Below are 26,480 nucleotides of genomic sequence, written 5' to 3' on the forward strand. Positions count from 1 at the left end.
ATTACAATTTAACAGTGTTAACTGTTAATAGTTAATTTGTTAATAACACTGTTAACAGTTAATTTGTTAATTGTTATTAACTTATTATATTACAATTTAACTGTTATTTAGAAATAATAGTGTTAACTGATAACAAATTATTATATTAAAATTTAATATACTAAGTAGTAAGTTTATTAATAGTGTGTTTAATTGTTAATAACTTATTATTAATTATCAGTGTTATTTAAAAATAACTGTGATAATAAGTTATTAACACTGTTATTTTTAAATAACAATGTTTTTAACCTTAGTATATTAAATTTTAATATATTAAGTTATCAACACTGTTATTTTTAAATAACAATGTTAATAATTTAATATATTAAATTTTAATTGTTATTATTTATTAACACTGTTATTCACTGATATAGATAGGATTAGGAAAGTAATAACTAATAAGTTATAACAGTGATATTGTTCTCTAAATGTCGTCTCTCTCTTTTTCTAGGTTCTCTTCCAATTTTTTTGAAAGAAAATGGTTTCTAGTGGCAAAAAGCGAGACCTTTGTTGGAAACATGGGACACCAGCTCCAAAACGAGGAGACGTCATTTGTAACCATTGCACCAAGATTATAAAAGGTGGCATTAATAGGTTCAAATATCACCTTGCACAGATTGAATGCCAAGATACCAGAGGATGTAAGAAATGTCTTGAAGAGGCTACGAGTGATGCAATAGCAACGCTTGAAGCATATGATCAAAGGAAGGCAACAAAAAAAAGAACAACAGAGGCAATGGCAACCCCAATGGCAGATTTGAGTTCTATAGGGTCACATACAGATGTGGGGGCATCTAGTTCTTCGGCTTCCCTTGGGCCATGGATACGAGGAATGGGAAGTGTGGGCAGCCATATGGAAAACTACTTTGTTCCATGTGACACTCCTGGTGCACAACCTGGATTGCTAGGCACTGCATGGAATAAAGAGACTCACCAACAAGCAAAGGTGGCATGTGCTAGATTTTGGATCTACAACGATATTCTGTTCAATGTTGTTTCTAGTCCATCTTGGGACCAATTGGTCACCACATTGACTGTGGCAGGTAAGGGGTTCAAGTCCCCAAGTCGTTATGAGATTAGTGGACCGTTATTGCAAGATAAGGTCCAAAACACTCACGCATTAGTGCAAGAGCAAAGGATTTTTTGGGAAAAGAATGGGTGCACCATTCTTTCAGATGGGTGGATGGATGGTAGGAATAGGACACTCATCACCTTTCTAGCTTCTTCAAGGGGACAATTAGTATTTTTAAAATCAATTGATGCCTCCAATGAAGTGAAGAATGCAGAGACCTTGTGCAACATGTTGGATGAGGTGGTGATGGACGTGGGAGTGCAAAATGTCATATAGGTTGTGACTGATAATGCAGCTGCATATGTGGCAGCCGACAAACTTCTAATGGCTAGACATCCGACATTATTTTGGAGCCCTTGTGCTGACCATTGTCTTGACTTGCTCCTTGAGGACATAGGGAAACTAAGTTGGGTAAAGAAAGTGGTTGAAGATGGAAGGAATATCACCAAATACATCTACAATCACACATGGGTCCTTAATCTTATGAGAGAGCACACTGATGATAAGGATCTTGTGCGATCGGGGGTCACACGCTTTGCTATCAATTTCCTCACCTTGCAGAGCATACTTGCTACATTGCCCAACCTGAAGCGGATGTTCGTGAGTGAAAGATGGTTGGGGAGTCGTTATGCTACAAAGCTTGAAGTAGAGAAGGTTGTGGTTTCCATTTTTTATTCTAATTTTGCCAAGATGGTGGAGGAGATCTTCAATGTAAGTTTTGAAACTTTAATTCATGATTTATTATTTAATTTCCTAATATTACAATCTGCTGATTTTGTTAAATTTTTTATATCGAGGTGTCGAAACCATTGGTGAGGGTGCTACGAATGGTGGATGGGGATCATAACTCCATGGGGTATCTATATGAGGCCATGGATAAGGCCAAAGAGGCGATTCAACACTTATATGTGTCAAACAAGACCAAGTATGAACCCATATGGCGCATAATTGATCAAAGGTGGAACCATCAACTTCACCAACATATTCATGTTGCTGCCTACTTCTTGAATCCCAAGCTTTTTTACTCCCCGAGTTTCTGAGTAGATGTAGAGGTTAGAATTGGCCTTGACACATGCATACGAAGATTAGTTGATGATGAGAACCTTCGAGACTTGATACTTGATGAGTTGCAGATCTATAAGAAGGCCACAGGGCCATTGTTTTGTTCCCCTGATTGCAAAGGTAGGAGAGACACCTTACGACCAGGTGAAAAAACATGTTTAATTTTACTTTACCATTTATTTCTCTCTTTAAGATTATTAAAATCTTTACAAATAATAAATGGCATTTTTTATCCTTGCAGATTTGTGGTGGGAAGATTATGGTGCCACAGCGCCTAATCTTCAGAAGCTTGCCATCCACATATTATCGCAGCCTTGTAGTGCTTTTGGTTGTGAGCGCAGTTGGAATGTTTTTGAGGTCATCCATACAAAAAAGCGCAATAGGTTGACTCAACAACGCTTGAATGATCTTGTCTATGTGCGATACAACATTCAATTGCATGAGAAGAAGGTGCAAGGGCAAGATTCACATGAAGCACTTGACTTGGATGACATTGATCCATATGCAGCAGAATGGGTTGCTGCTCCTGATGGTGTTGATAATGATTTGGATCCATTCCTTACTAATGAGCAGCTAAGTGAGTTGGAGAGGGCAGGAGAGGAATGGGATGCGGAAGTGGTAGCACGTGAGGAGGAGCACGAGGTTGATCATGTAGCAGTGGCACCTGTTGAGGATTAGCACCACCCCCCCAGCAGCAACACTCTTTTTTGAGTTTTAGTCATAGGCGCAATTTATGATTTCTCATTTTCATTGATACCAAAACTTGAACTTGATATGTAATCAAAATTTCAGAGGTTGTTGTTTTGTGGTCTATGACTCTATGTCACTATGAGTATGATACATTGAAATGTATTGAACTTTTATTCATATGTTGCACTTGTTTTTTGGTTTATGCTATGCATTTAACTCAAACTTTGATTTATATATTATGGAAATCAATATATGCTATACAAATTTGCTGTAAATGTGTGTTTTTGAATAATATTTAAAAAAAGTGTATTTTCAAATGTTCGATAAAGTTGCCGAGTATTGCCGAGTTTTTCCTCGAGTTTTGGTGAGTCCCGAGTTTTAAAAAAAAAATGGCCTTGCCGAGTCATTGCCGAGTCCGAGTTTTTCAACTTTGCATCAAATAATATCGCCCTCTTCCTTAGATAAGATAGCTGATCTCAAACACATGAAGGCATACTTCTACTATGACCAATGAGCAAAATCGTGACATTATGAAGGTCTGAAGCATAACTCCTCAAATCTGATATGAAGACTCCATAAGCTCAATGTGAAGAGCTGAATATTCCTCACTCACAAAGCAACCCTTCAGAGGATCTTCTACCTCCTCAGTTATGCGGATCGAAGGGAGGTATCATTCCCTAAGACCAATTCTGCGGACAACCCTTGGCTCCACAACTCAATTCAAGAGATAACAAAATAACTGACCCCATCCCTCAATTTCCCTCTTCTATTTATTCTTTTCATAACCCATCATAAGATTCCTTCTAGAAGAGGGTAGGTACACTTTATTATTTTTAAGTGACTTTCTAATTATTTTTATTTTATACTTAACTCACTTTATTAATTTAATAAAATATAAAGTCATCTCACGTATGTTATTAAAATAAATATAATGAGACCACTTATATAATATTAAATTAAATAATTTTCCTTTATCTCTCCAAAATCTAACACAAACAATTCCAGACCAAAATCGGGGACATTACACGAATTTAGACATTGGAGGCTTCAAGATCGAAGATATTGCTTGCTTCTTTAGGGCACTGTACTCCAAGTTCATTTGACATTAAAAATCCATTGTAATCTCAGTTTGTATGCTTGAGTCCATAGCTGTCATTTGTTTTCAGATAATCTGAAAGTGGTCATTGTTATTAGTCAATGAGTCTTATTACAAGCTGGCCTATGCAATGAGCATATGATCTCCAAATAAAGAGTGATAAGATTGATTCATATATTTACGATTCCATGGGTTGCATGCCAACTATTTGTCAACATTACAGTCCGCTTTAGTTACATATTTCTGCATATCTATTCATGCTATTACATCAAAACATAAAAATACAGTTGCATTATCATCTTATATCATTGTCCTATTGTTTGCAAGTCATCCGTGTTGGTAAACCAAATTTAATAGTGTCAAAACTAGTCTGAAGCATTGCATCAATCTGAACAGCATAACACTCAAGTAGTTTAGAAACCGCATAACACGCAGGTTATACGGTTAGGAAGCTTGAGCAGCAAGGTAATCAGTTCATTGTTTGACAATATCCCTTGGATATCTTAGTTAATAACAACAGGGATATTACACACTCATATCAAAGTGCTTAATGTACTTATCTTCAATAGAAATCTGATACAAAGACAAGCTTGAATGTAATTCTCAATTTAGTATTCAGTTTGCTTCATTGTTGTAAAAGAAAGTATTTATCACTCTCTTTCAAAAACTTCAAAACAAATTATAGAAAACACATCTTCTGCAACTTCTCTCTAGCTCTAAAAGACCACCAAATAACAGGAGAACATAGTTTAATAAATTAAAACTCACAAGCAGGTTACTCAGTTTCAGATTTCAGTGTTCCACTAGGGGTGGGACATTACAGAGGATCTAGTTGCAGATTCCAAGGCTTCACGTGCATAGCAAATATTTCCCAAGGAACCAAGGGTGTGGGCACAGAGAGTCATCAACTTTATTTTCCTAGCTACCCTAAGCTTTTCCTAAGTTGCTGAAGACAATAACTACTCTACCTAGCTATCTGCCTGAGTTCTTATAAGAAGCTTTTGATCCTTTAGTGTAATTTCCTAGCGTGTACCTCTTTTGGAGCTTCTTTTTGGCTCTTTCATCTAATTCTTTTCTTTTTGTACTTTTGAGACCCTTTGACCTAATTTGTTCATCCAATGACATTAATGATAGTTGTTTTTTTCTGTATTTCTTTCTCACAAGATTGGAATGAGCAAACCAAAATTCATGGTCTCTTTTGGAATGTAGTTCCAAGGACAAATTAAATATTTCTGTACTTCTCTTGCCTTGGAAATGAAAAAAATGCAGTTTGGATTAGTTATATAACTCAAATGATCTATGACGATGCCAAGTTACTTGTGGTGAGTAGTGATTTATAACAATTTTTCTCCACATGAGATCTCTAATAAATAAGAAATAAAGTTTTGGTTAAGAAATTTATTTTTCCTTTTAAGATATCACCTATTGTTTCAAGTGATATGTAGCTCTATCTGATGACAGTTGCTTCCACTGTTTTGTCATTATATAATCCAGGTTAACAGAGGTGTAGAAGCGTCATTGGTACAACTACTAGAGACAGGTTTGCTTCATGCAGATCCACATCCTGGGAATCTTGTCTACACATCAACAGGCCAGATTGGGTAATTTTGTTATGCCGTGGTTTAATGCAATGCTTGGGAAATGGCTTGTTCAAGAAATATTTTGATAAGAAGTATCCAAAATATAACAGTTTCTATGCTTTATACTTTGAAAGAATAATTAAATGAATTCTAAAATTAGACATCCAATAAGTGATTTTGGTATCCATATACATCAATATAAGTTCTGTCTTTCAATTTGGATTGTTTTAGTTGTTTATTTTAATAAATAAATAATGTAAAGCTATTTTTTATGGTTTTCCTTCCACATTTGTTTGATGCACCTGTAGGTTTCTTGATTTTGGTTTGCTTTGCCGAATGGAGGAGAAACACCAATATGCAATGCTGGCATCTATTGTACATATTGTCAATGCTGATTGGCCTTCTCTTGTAATTGACTTGGCTGACATGGACATTATAAGACCAGAAACTGACCTCAGGCTTATTCAAATGGTATTCATTTTTTTCTTCATATACTGGGGGTAATTTTGATTGAACCAAATTTATTGAAAAAAGTCAATGCTTAATTTGTTGTCTTACTTGAAGAATACATTTGATTCATTTCTAAATATTTCTTGTATAATCAAATTATTTAAGATAAAAATCACTCAGCAACCATGCAGCCTAACAAGCTAAGTTAATGTATATTATTCTTGTTACTAGGAATTGCAAGATGCTTTAGGGGATGCAGCAGCAAATGATGGTACAAGTATGCCCGACATAAAATTTAGTAAGGTGATTTACATAACTTTGGAATTATTTTTATCTGAAAGATTATATTGGTAAGTATTTCAGTTCTTTTGAGTCCTTAGGGTATAACCAGTATATTTCTATCCTTTAAAATATTGATACTCTTTAAAAATTTGAAATCTATATTTTCTAATACATTAATGGCTGATACTTCTTTCTACAAGGGTTACGTGATATGTTTGAGCAATGGATCAAAATGAGAGTACAAATTGTGGTTGGTAAAAAATTGAAATGCACAAAAGATTCCAATGGAAAATAATTTTTATGGCCTTTAGGTTGTTGTCTGCTTGGTCGAATGTCGCATTTCTAATGGCAAAATGAAATGCACTTCCTGGTTTATTATGACAATAAAATACTATGGTGTTATAAAGTGTAGATTGTGTTTTCATTTTTTTTCCTAACCTTCCCATGAAATCCTTTGATACGTAATTTCATGCCTTTGTATCTATCTTAACCCTAAGAGTTATTTGAAAGAGGGGCTTGGACTTCATTGGACCATTTAAGAAATCATAGCTACCAAATATGGTGCAATCAGGGCATCCACTATATTGTTCCGTTTTTATTCTATTCTACCAAATAAAAGGATATTTAAATGGTAAAAAAACTATTATATTTCTTAGTTTTTGAAATTTAAAATTAGATGTCAAAAAATATAAAATATACGTTAATAAGTCATGCTAAATAAATAATTTTGATTTTATCTTAGAACTATTTATACATTTATTTTTTAGTTGTTATAAACTATGTGTTAAAAAATGCAATTTATGGACATGTTTATGGAAGCACTAGGTGAAGGCTTCAAAATTTCCAAGACATGAGATGAAATGGAGTCCTCCTAGAGGAGTTCTCAAAGTTAACTTTGATAGTGCATCAAGGGGTGACCCTAGTAGATTTAGAGGACAGGTCGTTAGAGATAACCTTGGCAATATTATCATCACAGCTTCAAAGAAACTACATGATGGCACTAAGAGAAGGCTTAGGCAGGCTTCCTGGGTTTTCAGTTAATTTCTACTTGTGGGGTCAATTGAATTTGCTTGGAAGGGGATTTGATGATTCTTCTCTGACTTGGTAATCAACAATATATTAAGACAAGCTTGGAATGTTTTAGGTCAGTTTGAGGAATTCTCAATTCAACAATGTCATCATGAAGCTAACTTTGTTGCTGATTTTTAATTGTAATTATGAGTTAATTATTGGGGATACAATGGAGAGGTGAGAAAGGCTTTGAAATGCTTGCAAATTTGATTCCTTGAAGGGAACATCTAGACTTTAGATTTGTTAAATCGTTTTGGGTCACTCTCTCCTTTGTTACTTAAATCTTTTTATCATGGCAAAAGTATGGGGGTATGTTTTGAATTTTTAATAATGCTCTCATACATGTTTGAATGCGTAGGATCATCTTCACATGTTATTTATTGATGTTGGCGATGCCACTTGGCTTATCTTGACATCTACTTTGCTTGCATCCTTGGTAGTTGTTTGTGTTGTTAGTTTGGATTTCACATGCTTGCTTTCAATATGGAGAGGATGTTATTTTTGTTCTTTGAGAAGAGGGAAATGGCATTTCGAGGGCCTATCTCTGATGTTTAGCTGAAAAATATTTCCGTTTTTGCTTTACAATTGAGGCAATTTGAAACAATTATAAAGGAAATTCTAGGAGTAGACTATATGGAGCATAACATGAGGAGCTGCATGAATTTAGAAGTGGCTTCCTATTTTTGTTTTGATCTTTTTTGGCTGATGAAAAACAAGGTGCCAGTGAAAAGAATGTGATATCCCCATACTGGAAATCCACAAACCAATTTTGTGAAGTCTCTAAGAGGCAAAATTGCAGTCTCGCTGTCTAAAACTTGATCACTATGGAAGAGTCATGGGCAAGACAGATTGATGGTAAAAAGGCACAGTATGGGGCGATAAAAGATTATAATAACAATGACATTAAGATACACGATTAAGAATGAAGGAAACAACGATTAAAATAATCGATATCGGTTTAAGGGAAGACATCATTATGAATGATAGTTGATATAAAGGAAGGATTACCTTATCAAATGTTGATCCTCACAGCAATAATTAGTGATCGATAATAATTTGCCCAGCTTAATATAAGTCAGCAACTATGATTAGATGGCAGCAGTTGATTAATGGATCAGAAAATCACTTTGCAATGAAATGGTTATATTAAACATGAAGTAAGCAATCAACAAACATATCGATGTCATCACCGTGCCAAGAGATAGCAACAGGAGAAGCAGATTGTATAACAATTAATGTAATCACTCTAACGTCAGTTATGTTGAAGGAGAATTAGTATCACCAAGAATTAATTATACTCAGCGATTAACTAATCTATTGATTAGTTACTCAGTGAATGGTTAATGATTAGAACAGTGATCATACTTAGTAATGCAAAGGCAGTGATTAGAAATAAAAGTACGGTTTGTATAAGTAACAATTGTTCATGGAAAGATGTGATTAAGAAACAGCATGTCTCTTAGACATTCAAAGGATGCACCTCTTTGATGTGGCAAGACATATATCAAGGCTCAGCCCATCCAAATGGGCATCATGGAAAAAATTGGTTTACAATCTTATTACATAAGACAGTCGTCAAGGGACCTCTTGACACCTTAGTAAGAGGGGGTAACTATCCACCCATTACAAGGGTGTAAGACACGTGAAATAAGAGCAGACATAGCAGTGATGACATTTAGATTTTTATAGTCACCAGGAGATATAAAGGGAAGGTCAATCAGAAATCTCAGTTCTGATTCTTATATCAGAAATACAGTCAGTTAACCACATGTTATAAAAGAACCAATTCAGGCACAACAATCTTATATTTGAAAGTTCAAGATATATTACTGTATCCATCATTAAGGTAGTGAAACACTGCAATTGCAGTAAATTCTGCATACATACAGATATTGTCAGACCAGGTATTCATTGGACTTTATATTTGATTTCTTTCAGAACAATACGTTGAAATTTACAACAGATTCAAGGTTATATTATTGCCTGGTAAATCATCTAACATTCATATAAGACCCTCTGAGTGAATCTTGTCTGAAGACACTATACATTTCCAATCAAGTCCATAAGAAGCATAAGTGTAATTGTCTCATTAAATAGAAAGATAGGGAAAAGTGCGAAATGGGACATTACAAAGAATCTTAAAATGTTTGGTGTGTCTAGAATTCAGAGAGGTTTGTAAGAGTTTATTGAATTGGATTGGGATCTTCAAATTGATGAGCTCCTTATTTTTGGTGTGGAATTGAGGAGCATAGTGTTTATGGGCTCATTCCATGAGCTAGAGAAGAGTTTTCTGATACTGCCAGTAGGTGGGGGTTTTGAAAACTGAGCTTGATAATGCAGATTGATGAGAATTGTGATGTGTTTGAGCTTTAAGATCTTTATAAGTCCTTATTATGGCACCTTTTAATGTCCCATGATAATATTAATGCTTATATTCCTTAAATCCCTTGCGACTACCTATTTTAAGGATATGCTATAGTACCACTCTAAGTCATGGGATCCCCTTATTTTTGGTGTCGAATTGAGGAGCATGGTGTTTATGGGCTTGTTCCATGAGCTAGAGAAGAGTTTTTTGATACTGCCGTAGTAGGCGGGGATTTTGAAAATTGAGCTTGATAATGGAGATTGATGAGAGGTGTGATGTGTTTGAGTTTTAAGATCTTTAAAAATCCATATTGTGGCACCTTGTAATGTCTTAAGATAATATTAATGGTAATATTCCTTAAATCCGTTGCAACTATGTATTTTAAGGATATGCTATAATACCACTCTAAAGTCCTAGGTGAAATATTAATGCAAATAATCTTCAAAACCCTAAAACACATTAATGATTACACAAAACCCTACTTAGTGCAACGTTGAACTATAAATTTAATTACTTTAGCTTGTTTAACAAACTCTAAGTTTGTGATTAGGGTTCACTATTAAAGTTTTTCAGATTTAAATGTCTACCCAATCTTGCTAAACCCTACTTTTCTCATGATTCACACATTAATACTGATAAGCCAATAGAAAGATTTTGGATTTATGTAATTTAGTCAAATCTAACACAAACCCATATCACAAAACACAATTTATGCATTAACATGAATTACCCAGGTTACAAAGCAGACTTGTGAAGATACATAATAGGTTGTAGATAATTTTGTGCATTGACGAGACTATAGTGCATTATAAACGTTGTTATGGCAACGAAAACATTTGGAAATACAACAACATACACCAATGATGGAAATAATGACTGCCAACCGCAATTGCAAGTTGGAATATAATATTGGAACCCACAACAACTATGCTGTTGTGCAAACTCATTATTGCTGAGATCCACCACCATAAAAGCTCAAATATGATCTTTGGGTGAGATTGTTTCTTTAGCCAAGAGGGTTTTCATCCTCAAACACAAAGTGTTTGAACACAAGTACTCAGAATAGTTTTCAGTTGGGGACCTGGGGTTTATGAATATTTTTCATAATAATCTTATGTTTTTATTTTGAATCCTTATTACCCATAGAAAGAATGTCAAAATCTATATTATATGCCAATATCTCCTAATTGGTATGTGATAGAGAGTGCCCATACCTACTGGTGTCGTTTTTCTTTCAATCGCACCCAAATTTTGTATCCACATGCATAGAAAGGTATTGGGGAGGTATGGAGGAAGGTACCCAAAAATTCCAACAACTACCAACTGTCGGAATCACCGTTGCCATTACGCCAAAAGCTCAAGCTTTCAACGAACGCCATAGTGGCCAAAGATAAGGATCCACGAGAGGTGGTTAAGCACATGTCACGAATCCCGAAGAAGGTGCTAACCACCAAGTCAACAATCTCCCCCTCAGCACTGACTGAGGGTTTTGCATTGACGAAATGAAGGAGACCTCTTGAGATTCGAACCCATAACCCAGTGCTCTGATACCACTTGTTGGAATCACTGTTGTCGTTACGCCAAAAGCTTGAGCTTTCAACAAACGCCACAATGGCCAGAGACAAGTATCCACGAGAGGTGGTTAAGCACATGTCACGAATCTCGAAGGAGGTGCTGACCACCAAGTCAACACCAACTTTAATGGTGTGAAAATCTATGACCACAAACCCTAACTACAATATTTTTGGTGGCTACAACAATATGCCCAATTCTCATGGTAGAACGTACATGTGGAGCCATGTACTTGAAGAAATAATGTCACTAGTGATATGGTATCATAGTTGGAGCCACGTGTTGAGAATAAGCAGCATGGTGCATTGATGTGTTAAGCGGTAAGTGGGATGACTAGTGAGAAATGGCCAGAGTGGTTGAATTTGGGTTGTTGGGGACATGCCAAGTACCCTTGGTATATTCTTTCATATGGCGTTTTCCATTGCCAATATCTAGCCATTCGTACCTGTTGATGTGTGTTTTATGCACATAACATTTCAGAATAAAATACCAAGGTATTTTACCCTCTCTTGAACAAAATCACCTTAGATGCTAAGAATGAGATCAGCTAAAATGATTCCAAGGTTTCTACATGTCAGGTCTTGACGAGTGGGTAACTCAATGGTCGATGTGAATTGTTGTGTTCACTTGGGGACTTACACAAATGTTTGGATTATCATGAAGATGTGGAATAGGTGTGCTGACAACTTAAGATTTATCAGTATGGCTCTGGATTTACTTCTTACTAAAAAATAAGGAAAAGGAGTAGGGTTCAGGAAATCTATTCTAAGCCTAGGAATGTAGGAAATGATGAAGAGATGTAGTGGAATCAAACTAGGCGAGGTCTCACAAACAGGTATTGACACAAGCTTAGTGCAATCATCTAAGGTATACTTAAGGATTTTCAGACTATCACCATCAAATGTTGACACCATCCAAGTTGATGCTTGTCAAGGGACGCATAATAGTTGAAGTTAAGCTTACTTAAATTTCCAGTTGACCACACAAGGCGCACTTACCAGCAGCAAGAGGCTAGTGGTATGGATTAAGGATTCCACACAAATAAATTCAACAAATCTTTCCCTCAATCTAACATACATGAAAATAAATTCTAATCTAACTTGGACGAATTGAGAACCATGAATGCAAAGACAACACTTGAAGAGAAAAATCACCAACAATTGAATAATGATTATGATTCAAATAGCTGCAGCATATACCAATAATTCTACAAAAACTCTCTTACAAATGAGAGACAAGGAGGCATATATAGAGTCTCTTACAAAATGGATGGCCAAGATTGATCCAAGATCAACGACCGAGATCATGCCAACAAAACCCTAGAATTGCCCTAATTAGGGTTTACATCAAAAATGGCGCCACCTACATATGGCCCAATGAAAAGATACCTAATCATCAAATAGGGAATCTTCTAGAAGATTCTTCCATGCATCTCTCTCTCTCCTAGCATACTCCAAGAATCTAGCCAATAGTGAATCTAACTCCTCCATGGAAATGCCAAGCAAGGTATCCTGCTGTAAATCAATCATATCCAGTGAATCCGAGCAAGTGTCCAAAGTGTTCTCCCAATCTGGCATGAGCTTCTGCGAACTATGAACATGAATCAACAAAGAGACCAAGTCGTCTATCTGACTCTTCGTTAGAGTCCAATTGGCAAAAATACATAAATTTCATCTTGTCTCTTAATTCAGCTAAGTGTAAACCACTAGCATCACTAACATCAACACCCAATAATTCCTCAATTGAGGCAAGGATCTTCATCTGAATGTCTTGAATCAATCCCTCCATCTCCATACAACTCGACTGGGCGTTCTCATAAGTTGACCTCCAATGTGCACAATGTTCTCGCTAACCAAGGTGGAATTAGGAATCTTTCAAAGCCTGGAAGCGTGGAATAGTCTTTTCTTGAATAGGCCGGAATTCTTCCCAAACTCCCTCCAAATACTGGATTCTAAATACGAGCCCTGTTGTCCTATCATATGCATGGACAAACTGAGTAAGGAAATCATCTACCTGCTTTCTTGCACTCTCAATCCACTTCTCCACCTCCGAGAGTGTATCTCTCGCTGCCTCATAGTGTGAATGTATTCCATGGTCAACTGCAATAGGAGAAATACAGGTGGGATTTTCATGCCTTATCCCTGCAATTTACTCTCTAAGTCGGATACTCTCTTCTATGTACCTTTCTTTCTTCGCAATCTCTTTGTCTAACCTTGCATTGATTGCCTTGAGGTTCACCAACCTCCTGAAATTCTTGCTCTCTAGATGTACGACCAAGGGCAACTGAAATCCATAGGAGTAGCAATGTTCATTGTCACGCCTGCAATAGGAACAACAATCTGCGCAATCCGCATTCCTGTCTCATCTCTAGCTATGTGCGACAAAATCTCAGATCTCTTGGGTTCCTTCTCCTTAGCACTCCTAGCTAGGTATTCATCAATGTCATCAATGAGCTGTACCTCTATCATTTTCTTACTTTTCTCCATACTTCTCATCAGCCATTCAGGAATAGCGGCCATCTCCATACAATCATCGAGACACATTTCTCGATCAAGCCCTCTCAATGCCGAGATAACATCATCATCATCATCAAGATTATTCATGGTCCAATCGTATGCTTCATTTCCCAAACTAACTTCCAAAAGGACAGTAGGGGATCCCGGCTGATCATCATTCTCATTTGGAGGTGCAGATGTCGTTGTGGCATGTAACTCCTGAGTATTCCCTGGTAGTATCATTGTGTTGGAACATTGTTGGGTTTCCTTGTTCTACTTTGTTACTTCGATCACTTTGATTGATGAGACACTGAGAGGTGGTGAAGGAATGATAGGTGGAGGAATGATAGTCTTCTGTTTCTTCTTCACCTCCTCAATCTTCTTCCCTCTAGCCTTGACTTCTCTTGGCGTGTTCTTCCTTCTCTTGGGAGCTTGACTCTCTTCGTCTACATAAATCCTTACATCACTGATAGTCCTCTGATCATCCTCGGAAGCAAACTCTTCTGGCTTCATCCTTTCACAAGTGAAGGGAACACCCATATCAATTAACTTATTCATCTGTATATCTACCCATGCACGAGAGAAACTCAAGACCTCTCTCATCAATACATTCAAGTCAATCTCTTCTGACTTTGACCAATTAGGCAATAGGATTGCCTTCTTCATTTCACTCTCATACTGTGGATGCTTATGATCTTTGTTATCTAACACTTGATTAGGAATGAGGAAAAGTCCACACTTCCTCATGAAATCCACTGACATTCTAGACCACATTCTTCTCTTTACTGCTTGCTCGTCCATCAGGTTGGCCCAATAATCTTCTATGTCAACTTTGTGAATGAACATATCTCCCCCGATCCTTCCAACTTTCTTATCTAGATCAAATCTTTCTCTTTTCTTATATGTAGCAAATCGATAGAATGCAAGCTCCTCACTCGCAGTGCTGGCGGCTATGACAGACTGGCAAACCTCTGATGTCTTCCCAACTGAAATAGGGAATGTCATGCCTGTCCTTTGCTTCTCTCTTTGAATGACATCGAACTCTAGAAGTTGTCTCACCAATTCCAACAAGATCATTTTGTCGGTCGGATACCTAGGAAGTCTGTAGGGTTCAAATTGAAACCCATGAATCCTAAGGTACGTGAAAGTGGGAAACTGAATATACCATGATCCATATTTCTCTATTAGCTTTGTTGCCTCCTTGGACAATCTTTTGTAGATTCCGCCTTGTAGCATCCACGTGATGTACATAGTGAATGCATCATTCACTCTCTTATAGTCTTCAATTATGTACATGCTCAGCTGGGGGTAGCATTCATGACTCCTGAATTGTCCTTGCCCATTCCCGACTTCACCTTTGCATATTAATCCTCTATATGAAACAAATTGTGCAAGCAGGTATACCAGGTAAGAAGTCATGGCGAATGACTTGGACCGCTCTATATTGCTCAACTGAAAGTCCAAATTGTCACTTATAATCTTAGACCAATTTACCAGTGTTCCTCTAAGACAATCCTAGATGAAATAGAACATCCATCGATCGAATATTGCTCCCTGTGGCATCCCCATCACTCTGTTGAGTAGGAATATTAAGTTGCTATACTCCTCTTTGAAGTCTATGCACATGAGTGTCTTGGGAGCCTTGGAATGATGAGACCTAGGCTCAATCATCCACTCTTTGTTTATCATATTCTTACAAGCACCCATCTTCGTGTATCTGTTTGTGTATTCGTCCTTGGTCACATCCTTCATATCTGTTCCGCTTGGAATTCCAAACACCTCAGCAATAGCATCCTCAACAAGGTAGGCAATAACAACGCCCTTAGGAGTTTTGATCATTTGCGTGAGTGGATCATAACATTGTGCACACTCCAGGATAAGCTCACTGCACTGTATGGATTGTGGAAATCCAGCGGCATGAAAAATGCCACTCTTCATAATGTTCGCATATGCTGGGGAAGGAACCTGATTTCTAACTCCGAACGTCCGCGGTCGCATCTAGTCTAAGTCTAGGAAATGCATGTTTGTATCTGTGATCTCCTTCCATCTGGATGAAATCTTGAGCTCTGGATAAAATCCAATCTCCAGCATCTTCAGTAGTTCTTTCCTTTCCTTAAATACGGACTTCGACATCGCACTTGTACGAAGCTTGAAGTTACACTTAGGAAAATAAATAATGTTCTTGATAAAATTCCTGACTTTCTAAAGATCTTAGCTAATTAAAGCATGAAGTCAGGAGAATAATCCACACGCTTGGTAGATTTTGACAATTAGATTCAAAGTGTGACAATGCTAGGGCATGGAAACCCTCTATGGAATTTATTAATACCTCCTTATGCTTAGAAATTATGCAAACTAAAATGCAAAGGAGTATACCGAATCAAAGATGACTAAGGAAAAGTGTGAACGATTGTGTTTTCACACAAGGGATGTCTGAGGACACCTTCCGTAGTCAACAATGGAGGTCACAAATCTGAAGACAACCTGCAACTAATAAATTAATTTCAAAAAACATGTTGCAATCCTTCAAAAATATGCACAAACTTGATAAAAATCAATCTTGATGATGAAAATAATTAATTTTGGAAACATAGTCATGGCTGGTAAAAAATAAATTTCTGAGGACAAGCAGCCATTAACATAGTTGCAGACCTTAAGACAACCTTCTAATGGTCTGAAAATGATTCCAAAATGCCTCCAAATGTAAATCGCTAAAGTTGCAGCTGGCTGGGCAATAAAAGTTAAGTCTGAAATTTGAATGTACAGCCAACAATGGAGGTCTAAATCTGAAGCAAACTCAGATCTGAAGCAAATGACAGCAAGTAGGGAGGCAAAGGTGGCATCAAACATGCATGGAATTCACCAAAGTAAGCTCCCGTCACTTCCAAAATAAAAATCGAACTTTCCCAGCTATAGTGCCATTTTTGAAAATTCTGAAAATGTCTTCAATGTAGATCAAATCTGCAACAATGGAAGTCTGGAACAGCAAGCAATAATGGTAGACAAAATCGCCAAAGTCTCAAACACCAAAAATCGCCAAACTTGGGAAAATCGAAAAATCTGGAAATGATCTTCAATGGCAGCAATAGAAAGGATTGCCAAGCTGGAAAAAATGGAGGAAAGAAATCCTCAATCCAACACTTCACTTCAACACTTTGCCAAAATTCACCAATAAGAGAGAAAAATTGCCTTTCATGGAGACACCTGGCAGATTTAATAATAAAATATTGCTGGAGACTCCTCTCTTATACTTGCTTTTGCCTGTCACTTTTACCACGCAAGCAATGTGGGATAAAACACTTGCTTATATACTTGTTTGGCAAAACTAACTTGCTTCTAGAATGGTAAAAACATTAAATGCTTATTGCAAGTTATTTAATTTTGTTTTTAAAATTTTAAATAATCATTAATCATCATTTAAAAACAATTAAAATGGGGCTCACTCATTAAATATTTCAATTTTAAGTCAAAATTGAGCCTCCAGGGGAAAATCAATATGGGTAGGGATTAAAAAATCCCATTAAAAATCATTTAAAATGTCAAAATTTCCCCAAAAGGGAAAATCGATCCTAGTATGGATAAAAATCCATACAAAATTTCATCAAAATGCATACAAAACAGGCCAGGGGAAAATCAATAGGAGCATGGACAAGGAATCCACACTCCAAATTCACTTCATTTGCAAAAAACACTCCCTGGTGGAATTTCGACCTCAGTCTGGATGAAAATCCGGACTTAAAACTCATCAAATTGCTTTCAGTGGAAAATCGACTTGGGTATGGACTAAGAGTCTACACAAAAATGCGCATTAACTTGTCACAAAACAACCTGGTGGAAAATCGACCCAGGCATGGAATCACCCTTAACATTGTCCGCACTATAGCTCGCACTCCTAGTGGAAAATAGATGGCAGTCTGGAAAAATCCTGACACTTAGCCAAATTTTAGCACTTCCAGGGAAAAATCGATCTAGGCATGGATAAACAGTGGTGGAAAATCATAGCCAGTATGGATTTCAGGGGAAACCCATGTGTAGTGTGGATTTTGAGTGGGAGAAAAGGGTGGGTAGTCTGGAATTTGAGGGGAAAAGCACCTCTAGCATGGAATTTGACCTTCTAACCCTTGGAATTATGGATTTCCCTTAGGAATTTGGCATTTTAACTAGTCAAAGTCGCTTAGAAACTTCAAAATTAGACTGGACTTAGGCAAATTTTCCAAAAATTGAGTGAAACACTAGGAAATTATTGGGATAAAGTGAGAAATCAATTTAAATAATACCTCAGGAGCGAGAAAACAACTCCAAAAGGTCTGGGAATACCTTGGCACTTTAAAATCATTGATGCGCGTGTTCAAAAACACGTTAACACTCAAGAAGGTTAACACTTGGAGAAAATTTAGGATCATTAAAATATCATCGTTTGCAACTTGATCCTATAACTTCAAAAACCCTAAACGGCACTAGGCATGATCAAAACTCCGAGACTTGGGCCCGAGAAACACAAAATTGCCCACTTAGCAGCTGAAACCCTAACCTAACATCAGCAAGCCGGAAAAGAGGGGGTCCCTGTTAGCAATGGGGCGATGTGTGAAAAGGTCACAACAATACCCAACGTGTAGGTGTGCCAATGTAAGCATTTGTCAAATTCTTATGGATGCGTGGTACAACTATGTCTTCCACATGTTTTCTCACCAATCTGTCCTCTAACCAGGTTATGTGTGTAGCCCAATCTTCATCTAGTGCATATGGTTGGTCCATAATCACCGAGTCTTCCTCGATTACTTCTCTCCCAATTGTCTAATCTCCGTAGGTGGCATATCCCAACATCTTTTATTAGCTTTAGTGAGTCATTTCCCCTCCTGGTAGATCTTAAGTCTAGAGTTGTTCACTAGGTCTCAAATGGGGTTGTCGTTGAGCATTGCAAGTTTAATGGCTCCATTCTGACCTACCTCCCTTACCTTATAGGGCCCCAACTAATGAACCTTAAACTTCCTCGGTTTAATTTTGTTGTGGCTATTATACTTCAAAACCAACTAACCTAGCTGAAACTTTATCCTTCAGAGTTTTTTGTTGTGCCATAACTTCCGTTGATGTTGTACCACCTCCGCTGCCCAATGTGCCATCTCTCTACGCTCATCCAGCTTATTGAGGGTAAGCAAATGTTCCTTCAAGCTCTCCTTATCGCCGAGGTGGTTCTCCATGACGATGCGCAAACTCGGCACCATGTGCTTCACTGGAACCACTGCTTTCTTCCCATACATTAGTTGAAATGGAGTGTGCCTTGTCGTTACTTTGTACGTTGTGTAGTATGCACATAATACCACTGGGAGTCTCCTCGCTCTCCTTATCACCAAGGTGGTTCTTCATGGTGATACCGTTGGGAGTCTCCTCCCATTCTTGTTCCTCCACACCACATCACTTATACATTATAGAGACCAAGACTTTGTTTGTCGATACGGCTTGCCCATTTGCTCGAGGGTAGTACGGACTAGAGAGATTGTGAAAGATCTTAAACTTTGTCGTCATTGATCGAATAACATGTCTCACAAAATGTACTCCTCTATCACTTGTAATCTGGATTGGGATATCCAACCTTGTCACTATCTATTCATAGATGAACTTCTCATATTGATGGCAGTATTATCAAAAAGTGCTCTAGCCTCCACCCACTTTGTGAGGTACTCCGTTTCCACCACAATATACTTGCATCGATGTGTTTGACTCACTTTCAGTGGTCTGATGAAGTCAAGACCCCATCTCTCAAATAGTTATTGGTGCTGTGAAGGAAATAGATGCATGAAGTCTCAGTTTAGTAGTTTTCTGGCTGTTTGGCATGTATCACATCCCACTACCCACTCACGGGCATCCATATGCAATGTCGGCCACTACAATCCTACCAATAGCACTTTGTGTGCAGTGGCTTCTGGTCTCATGTGGCCTCCTGCTAAAGCTTCATGGGACTCTTTCAGCATCGTGGGACTTTCCTCCTGCATGATGCATCTTCGTAGCACTTGGTTAGGACCCATCTTATACAATAGCTCGTTAATGAGTTGGAAGGTCTTGCTCTTGAGGGCTAATTTTCGCTTTTCACTCGATAGCATTTCCCTTGGAAAGGTGGAAGTGGATAGGTACTCCTCAATACTCTCATACCGTGGTGGCAATGTGGCAATTTGGAACAGATGAGCGTTCGGGAAGTCCTCATTCACCCCGTTGGGTGGCTCTCCCAATTTGATGCGTGACAGTTGGTCAACAATAACATGGCTTATTCTTGGTTGCATAATAATGGTGAACATGAATTCTTGCAGTAGGAGGAACCACCTATTCACCTTCCTTTGGATAATTGGCTTGTTCACTAGATACATTAAGGCTTGGTGGTCCACATAGAATGTGAAAGGTGTTGCCAACAGGTAGTGACGAAATGTGTGGATGGAGTACACCATGCCCAGTGCCTCTCTCTCAATTGTAGTGTAGTTCCTTTTGACCTTGGAGAGTAGGCAACTGGCAAAGAAAACCAAGTGATCCAATCCTTGTACACCCACATGCGCCAATGTGGCCCTAACTGTAATGTCCCCATTTTTGTGCCTCCCTAAGCATTAGTCCTTCCTAGGGTTTAGCCTATGACTTTGGTCTCCGTAGGCTAATGGAGTATTTAGGGGACCCTTTGTGGGTGTTTTGGGGCTTTCCAACTGACCCTTGGGTTGTTTATTTCAATATGCTCCATCTCAAAGATTTAGTTTTTGGGTAGTTTACCTTCTAGAGGTCTTTCAGGCTCCATTGAAAATACTTACTATTTTTAGTTTATTCTCTTGAGCATTTTGGTCCCATACTATTTGTAGTAAGTCATTTGGATGGTTGGAGGGTACCTGGACTGTTAACAGGTAGTTGGCAAAATAAATTAAATGTCTCAATATTGGCATTAATTGGAGTTAATGATAAATTTTAAATTATTAAAGCCTCCACTCTAATAATATTAATTAAATTAATGACTTTATATTATAAGGGTATTATAAGGGGATAAAAGGGGCCTTTATTGTATAAATTGTATTAATGATATAAAGTCAATTATTAAGCCTAATTGGGATGCCAACTTAATTTTTGCCATTAAGTGAAATTAAATGCAATTTATTAAATGCATTTAATTACCCAAGGGTCATGGGTTTTGATGAGGCATCTAAAAGGTTAATTGAAGTCTTTTTTATTCATTCATCACTTATTCATTTTGGAGAAAATCAATGGAGATTGAAGAGCAAGGGTTTTTTTGAAGCTTCAAGTTTTCTAGGAACGAAAACTCTCAAAGGTGGCAGTACTTGCAGGTGTGAGATATTATCCAAGGGTATTTAGTGGATAATCTCATCTAGAGATTATACTTGTGCATTGGATTTTGATTTACAGAGCTGCAAAAGGGCATTCAAAGGATCAATTTAAGGGCAGATTGAAGATCAATCATCTGCAGATTTTAGGCAGTTTAAAAGTTCATAATTCTAACAGTTCCATCTTCCAAATTAGACCATACTTTCTCAAGGGCTGGCCATACATGTTTTAAGGCTGTGTGGGTTTTTTGAAGCGAGTTCTCAGATATGCTGTGGACTCCATTAATCAGCAAATATCATCATTCAAGGAGGCGTTGGAATTCATGTATCTGATTTGTATTTTCAGCATCGATAATATTATTTGTAGCTGATAAGGGTATGTAATGCCCCCTTTTGGAATTTACTTAATTTAGTCCTAACACAACAATTCTAGCTTAAAGTGAGTTGTAATATTTTAATAAATATAACTTTATCGAAACTGAATACATTTAATTATAACATTTAACTTTAACATTCTAAGAATAGTTCAGAAGATAGAACTTATCTTGATAACTTTCTCTGATTTGATAATGGTATTATATTGATAAACTTTCCCTTTCACCTATATTGATAACGATGAAATGCTGTCTAAGATTTATACTTGGTAAATATTGTCTTGGTGCTATTTCTGATATAAACTTTGATGTATGCAACCGATATGCCAAAGGAAAAATGTTCAAGAGAGCCGATCCAAATAGGGTAAAAATAAAAAAGACAAATTCCCATTATGATTTGAGTGATCGATTTCAATCTCCTTATATATATATCACCACTAAATGGTTGCACCTTGAAAGTCATGCCTTTTCTCTAATTTGTGTCCCTTCATAAGTGATTGCATCTCTTCACAACAATAACCGATGTGTAGTTGATCTTTACTGATAGTTATTGTGAGATTTTGCCAAGATCTAGAGGCAATGGAAAGCACAAATAAGAGAGAACAAAATAGACGATAGAAATAAATTGTATTCTATCAAGATGAAAATACTGATCAACTGGGTCATCAATCATTACATACATTGAATATGAGTTTTCTTATATAGGCAAGGCTATATGGATATGTGAGCGCACAAACATGACATGTGGCTCCATAAGAAACAAGGGTAGGTAGGAGAAATAATAAAATATTCCACATGAGGTGGATCACCCACCGAAGGTGGAGTGTAACAACAAGATCTTCTCCTACACATACTATCCCAATGTGGCACAAACACCCGTGTGTCTCATACCCAAACTACTATGAAATGCATTTCCTAAGTAAACTTAAGTAAGGTGTAATAATATCCAAGATGAATAATTATTTACACCAACACCCCCCCTTAAGTGCAACTTAGGGGAATGCACTTAAGTCTACAATGCAACTAAGCAATGCAAGATGGGTCCCAGGTACGAAGCCATGTTAGATACCCATGAACAAATGCAAATGCATACAAACCAATGCAATGAAATCTCTCACAAAGCGGAGAAAGAGAGAAAAACCCAATGGGAAAAAACCCTCCCCCAAAAGAGAGATGAAAACTAGATACAAAAAACTCTCATAGAAGTGTGTGAAGGAACAAAACCCCATGAGAGGAAAAAGTCCCACCCATATGAGAGAAGAAGAAGAGAGACTAGGAAGGCCCCCCTCAATGTGGAATCTGCACCAATGATAGAAGCTCGATGATGAATGAAGAATCTGCTCCACAAACGTCGAACCACGTTCCTCCCCTTAGGAAGAAACAAAACCAAAGGTGTATCCAAAAAGTCTCCCCAACCATGAAGGGAAGATGAAGCAAAAATACTCATGATGAAAGGAATCTCTGAAAACTGCTCAAGTGTCCCCATGTCGAGGCTAAAAGGTACCCCCTCCAAAGCTGGTAAACTGTGCCACACTGCTGAAAAAGGCACTCCAAGATCTAGTGGAGATGAATGTAGAACAATATCCAAAGACTCATATGTCTCCTCAAAAGATAAAGAGACCTCCTCCAAGTGTTGTACAAAAGTATTCACAATCATGTCAACCTCTAAAGATTGATCATGTAGAGAATGCACAAGAGGGTCAGAGTGATCCCTCGCAACAATCAAAGAAGGATCATCTTCATCAAAGAGAAGATGAATGTCATCAATGCTGTCTCCCAAATTTGTAATGTAGGACTCCACAAAAAAACTTGCAATATCTGTCAAGTAGGCATCCCAATCAACTGAAGTTGGAAGACATGAAATATCCTATTGCACCGAATCATAAGAAGGCAAAACTGTCGCACTAGCTGCATCATTAAGTGCAATAGGTGGTGTGATATCAATAGAAGGAGATGATATGCAAGGCTCAAGAACGGGGTCACATGTGAGAATCCCCAAGTTCAAATGCCCAAAGTTGTCCTCAAAATCTGAATCATCAACATAGGAAGAATCAACCGCATCAATAGGACCAAAATCTGAAAAAGAGTACAACCGAGATGAATGATCAACCACCCCAGTCGCAATGATAGCTCCACTCTCCAAGTCTCTAATGATAACTGAATCAGGTGTAAACTCCACAGTTTTCCTAGTTGCCCCATGTGTGATCTGATAGATGGAAAGAAGATTGTTTGTCAAGTGGGGTACACACAACACATCAATGAAGGAGTTATCCCCAATGGCAATGTATCCTTTCCCAATCACATCCATGTATGTATGATTACCCATCAAAATCTGCAACATGTGGCAAGGCTCAAATGTAGAAAACATAGACTGCGAAGATGCCATATGATGAGAAGCCCCTGAATCTAGAAGCCATCTCCCTGAATCAGGACTTGTATAGCACAAAGAGCTTGTCCCTTTCCTTTATCCTTGGAAGAAGAAGCTGATGTAGACATTCTAGAAGGTAGGTTGATTCTATTCTTCTCAAGAAGATTCTTCAACTCATCAATATCCTTCTTATAACAATGATGTTCATCATGTCCTGACTTCTTGCAATATCCACAAAAAAGATTGTCCTTATAAGTTTTCCTCTTAGGTGAGAATGGTAAATCACCTTGTTGTGGAGAGGAAGATTGTGCTCCATCTTGTTGTGGTTTTGACTTAGGTTGCTTTTGATTCTTGCCTTTTCCTTGATTGCTTTGATTCCCTTTATTAGCCACCAAAGCTTGTGACTTTGAAGATTTGAGAATCCCCATCGTGGTCAACTTAGATTGCTCAAGTATCAACATCTCCGTGAATGAATCAAATGAGGGAGAAGTGTATGAGGAACCTTGAGCTAACCTATGGGTGTGAAAGCTAGAAACAAAGGCAGCATACTCTGAAGGAAGCTTGTCCAACAAGTTATAAACCAATTGAGCATCCTTTTTGTCAATTCCACAATTCCTTAGCTTTGCTCTTAACTTAGTTGCTTTTGTGGCATAATCTTGGATTGTATCAAAATCCTTGGGATCCAAAGTTGTGAGTTCACTATCAAGCTTGTAGCCCTTAATCTCATCAACTTGACCATACAATTTCTGAAAAATATCCCAAGCCTCTTTAATTGTTGTACACTTATCAATGTGAAAAATGAGGTCATCTGAAACATGTTTTCTAAGAGTTCCAAGTGCCATAGCATTCTTAGTAAGCCATTCAATTTGAGCATTAGGATCAGCCTTAGGATCAGGTGGTACTGTAATAGTTTCATTTACATAATGAATGAGTCCTTTTTCCATTAGTTTACTCTATTCCTTAATTTTCCATGATGCATAATTATGAGGAGTTAAAATTGGAAATTTAGGAGAACCCATAGCACCAAAATGAAAAAACACAAGATAAAAAGAGGCACAATCACACAAGACACCCCCCCAAAATACTCAATCAAGAAACCCCCCCAAAATGGTGATTTGGCACTTTATACTTAGTGCATATACAATGGGCCACTTGCAAAACAAGGCAAAGTGGACTTCTGATTTCAATTTACAACTTCTCAAAATGAGATCTAAGAGACTTCAACAAATACTACTAGTGATCTAAACTGAGATCCAAGCGTAATGCAAGTACCAAATATGCCAAGAATGGCCAAATACTGAAAGTACAATTTCTACTCAAAATCACTACAAACAAATGGCAGATTATGAAAGTAGATGAAAAAATATGCACTTTCAAAAAAAACGGCACTTGAAAAGGACGTCGTATGACCACAAACGAAGCCTCTAAATTGCAAAATCAAGGATTAGACAGGTACAGTCATGAAGATCTGCAATTTCTGAAAAATCCGTCCATCAAAATCAGAAAATTCTTCCACCACTGCGAAGAGCATGAAATTCTAACCCATTTCAAAAAAAATTGCACCAAAAAAGGAGCAAAAATGAGCAAGATATGGCCTTCCAAAGTTGAACTCCAAAACTGAAAAGCTCAATGAAGAGGGGGTCAAAAAATTTCAAAATACTGTTGACGTCAGCAAATGACGGGATTAAATTTCACGTCCGTCTGCCCGTCAAAAAAAGTTTTCCTCCCTGTGCATGACTGTCTGTACCGTACGGAAAAGTCGAGGTGGCGCTTTGTTGTTAGTTCCGTACTATACGGAAACGCTGATGTGAACAGTCCGCGTGGCGGGAGACGGCGGGCCCGGCTGCTGAGGTGGCGGCAGGTGGCCGACTGTCGGTGGTCCGGTGGTGGGAAGGAGCTGCCGACAAGGAAACCGCCGAAGTGGCGGGCCGGAGGATGTCGCCAGAAGGAGGTACGGTGTCCAGCGGGAGTACCACGGGGTACGCGATCGGGACAGAGGCCGGAGCAGGCACAGAGACCGGGGAGTACGGGCGGCAGGGCCCGTAAAAAATCTGCAAAAAAAAATCGACAGAGTACAGAGAGGGGGGTGGTCACGGGACCCCCCCAAAACAATAATTTTTTATTTTTTTTATTTTTTTTTTATTTTTTTTTGTCCATTGCCTTTTTCGAATTTTTTTTTTTTAGAAAATTTTTCAATTTGTTTTTTTTCGAAAAATGATTTTTTTACAAAAAAATTTCGAAATCCGTACAATAATAGTCAAAGTGGTCAAAAAAAAAGTTCTCACCAAAATAGGCTGACTTAATAGCCAAAATTCAAGGAAACGGCCTTCCGGATTCAACTGTGATGTCCAAATCGCTGTATGACGCCCCCAAAAAATGAAGATCCCCAAATCCGAAAATTGAAGCCTCCAAAATATCTCCAAAAGACTAATCAATGAAGCCCTAATGGCTCTAATACCATGTGAGATTTTGCCAAGATCTAGAGGCAATGGAAAGCACAAATAAGAGAGAACAAAATAGATGATAGAAATAAATTGTATTCTATCAAGATGAAAATACTGATCAACTGGATCATCAATCATTACATACAATGAATATGAGTCTGCTTATATAGGCAAGGCTATATGGATATGTGAGCACACAAGCATGACATGTGG

The 26,480-nt window shown here is 37.7% G+C and overlaps 1 protein-coding gene across 1 annotated transcript in view; it reads left to right on the plus strand.

The window, feature by feature from the left end:
* The window catches only part of LOC131070828 (uncharacterized), a 170,452-nt gene that overhangs the window by 66,673 nt on the left and 77,299 nt on the right, over positions 1–26,480 (plus strand). Inside the window, exons 7-9 of the mRNA XM_059214336.1 lie at positions 5,454–5,560; positions 5,848–6,010; positions 6,221–6,292. Of these exons, the coding sequence (XP_059070319.1) occupies positions 5,454–5,560; positions 5,848–6,010; positions 6,221–6,292 (342 nt within the window). The remainder of the gene's footprint in view (positions 1–5,453; positions 5,561–5,847; positions 6,011–6,220; positions 6,293–26,480) is intronic.

Source organism: Cryptomeria japonica, chromosome 11 (genome assembly GCF_030272615.1).
Source record: "Cryptomeria japonica chromosome 11, Sugi_1.0, whole genome shotgun sequence".
Taxonomy (NCBI): domain Eukaryota; kingdom Viridiplantae; phylum Streptophyta; class Pinopsida; order Cupressales; family Cupressaceae; genus Cryptomeria; species Cryptomeria japonica.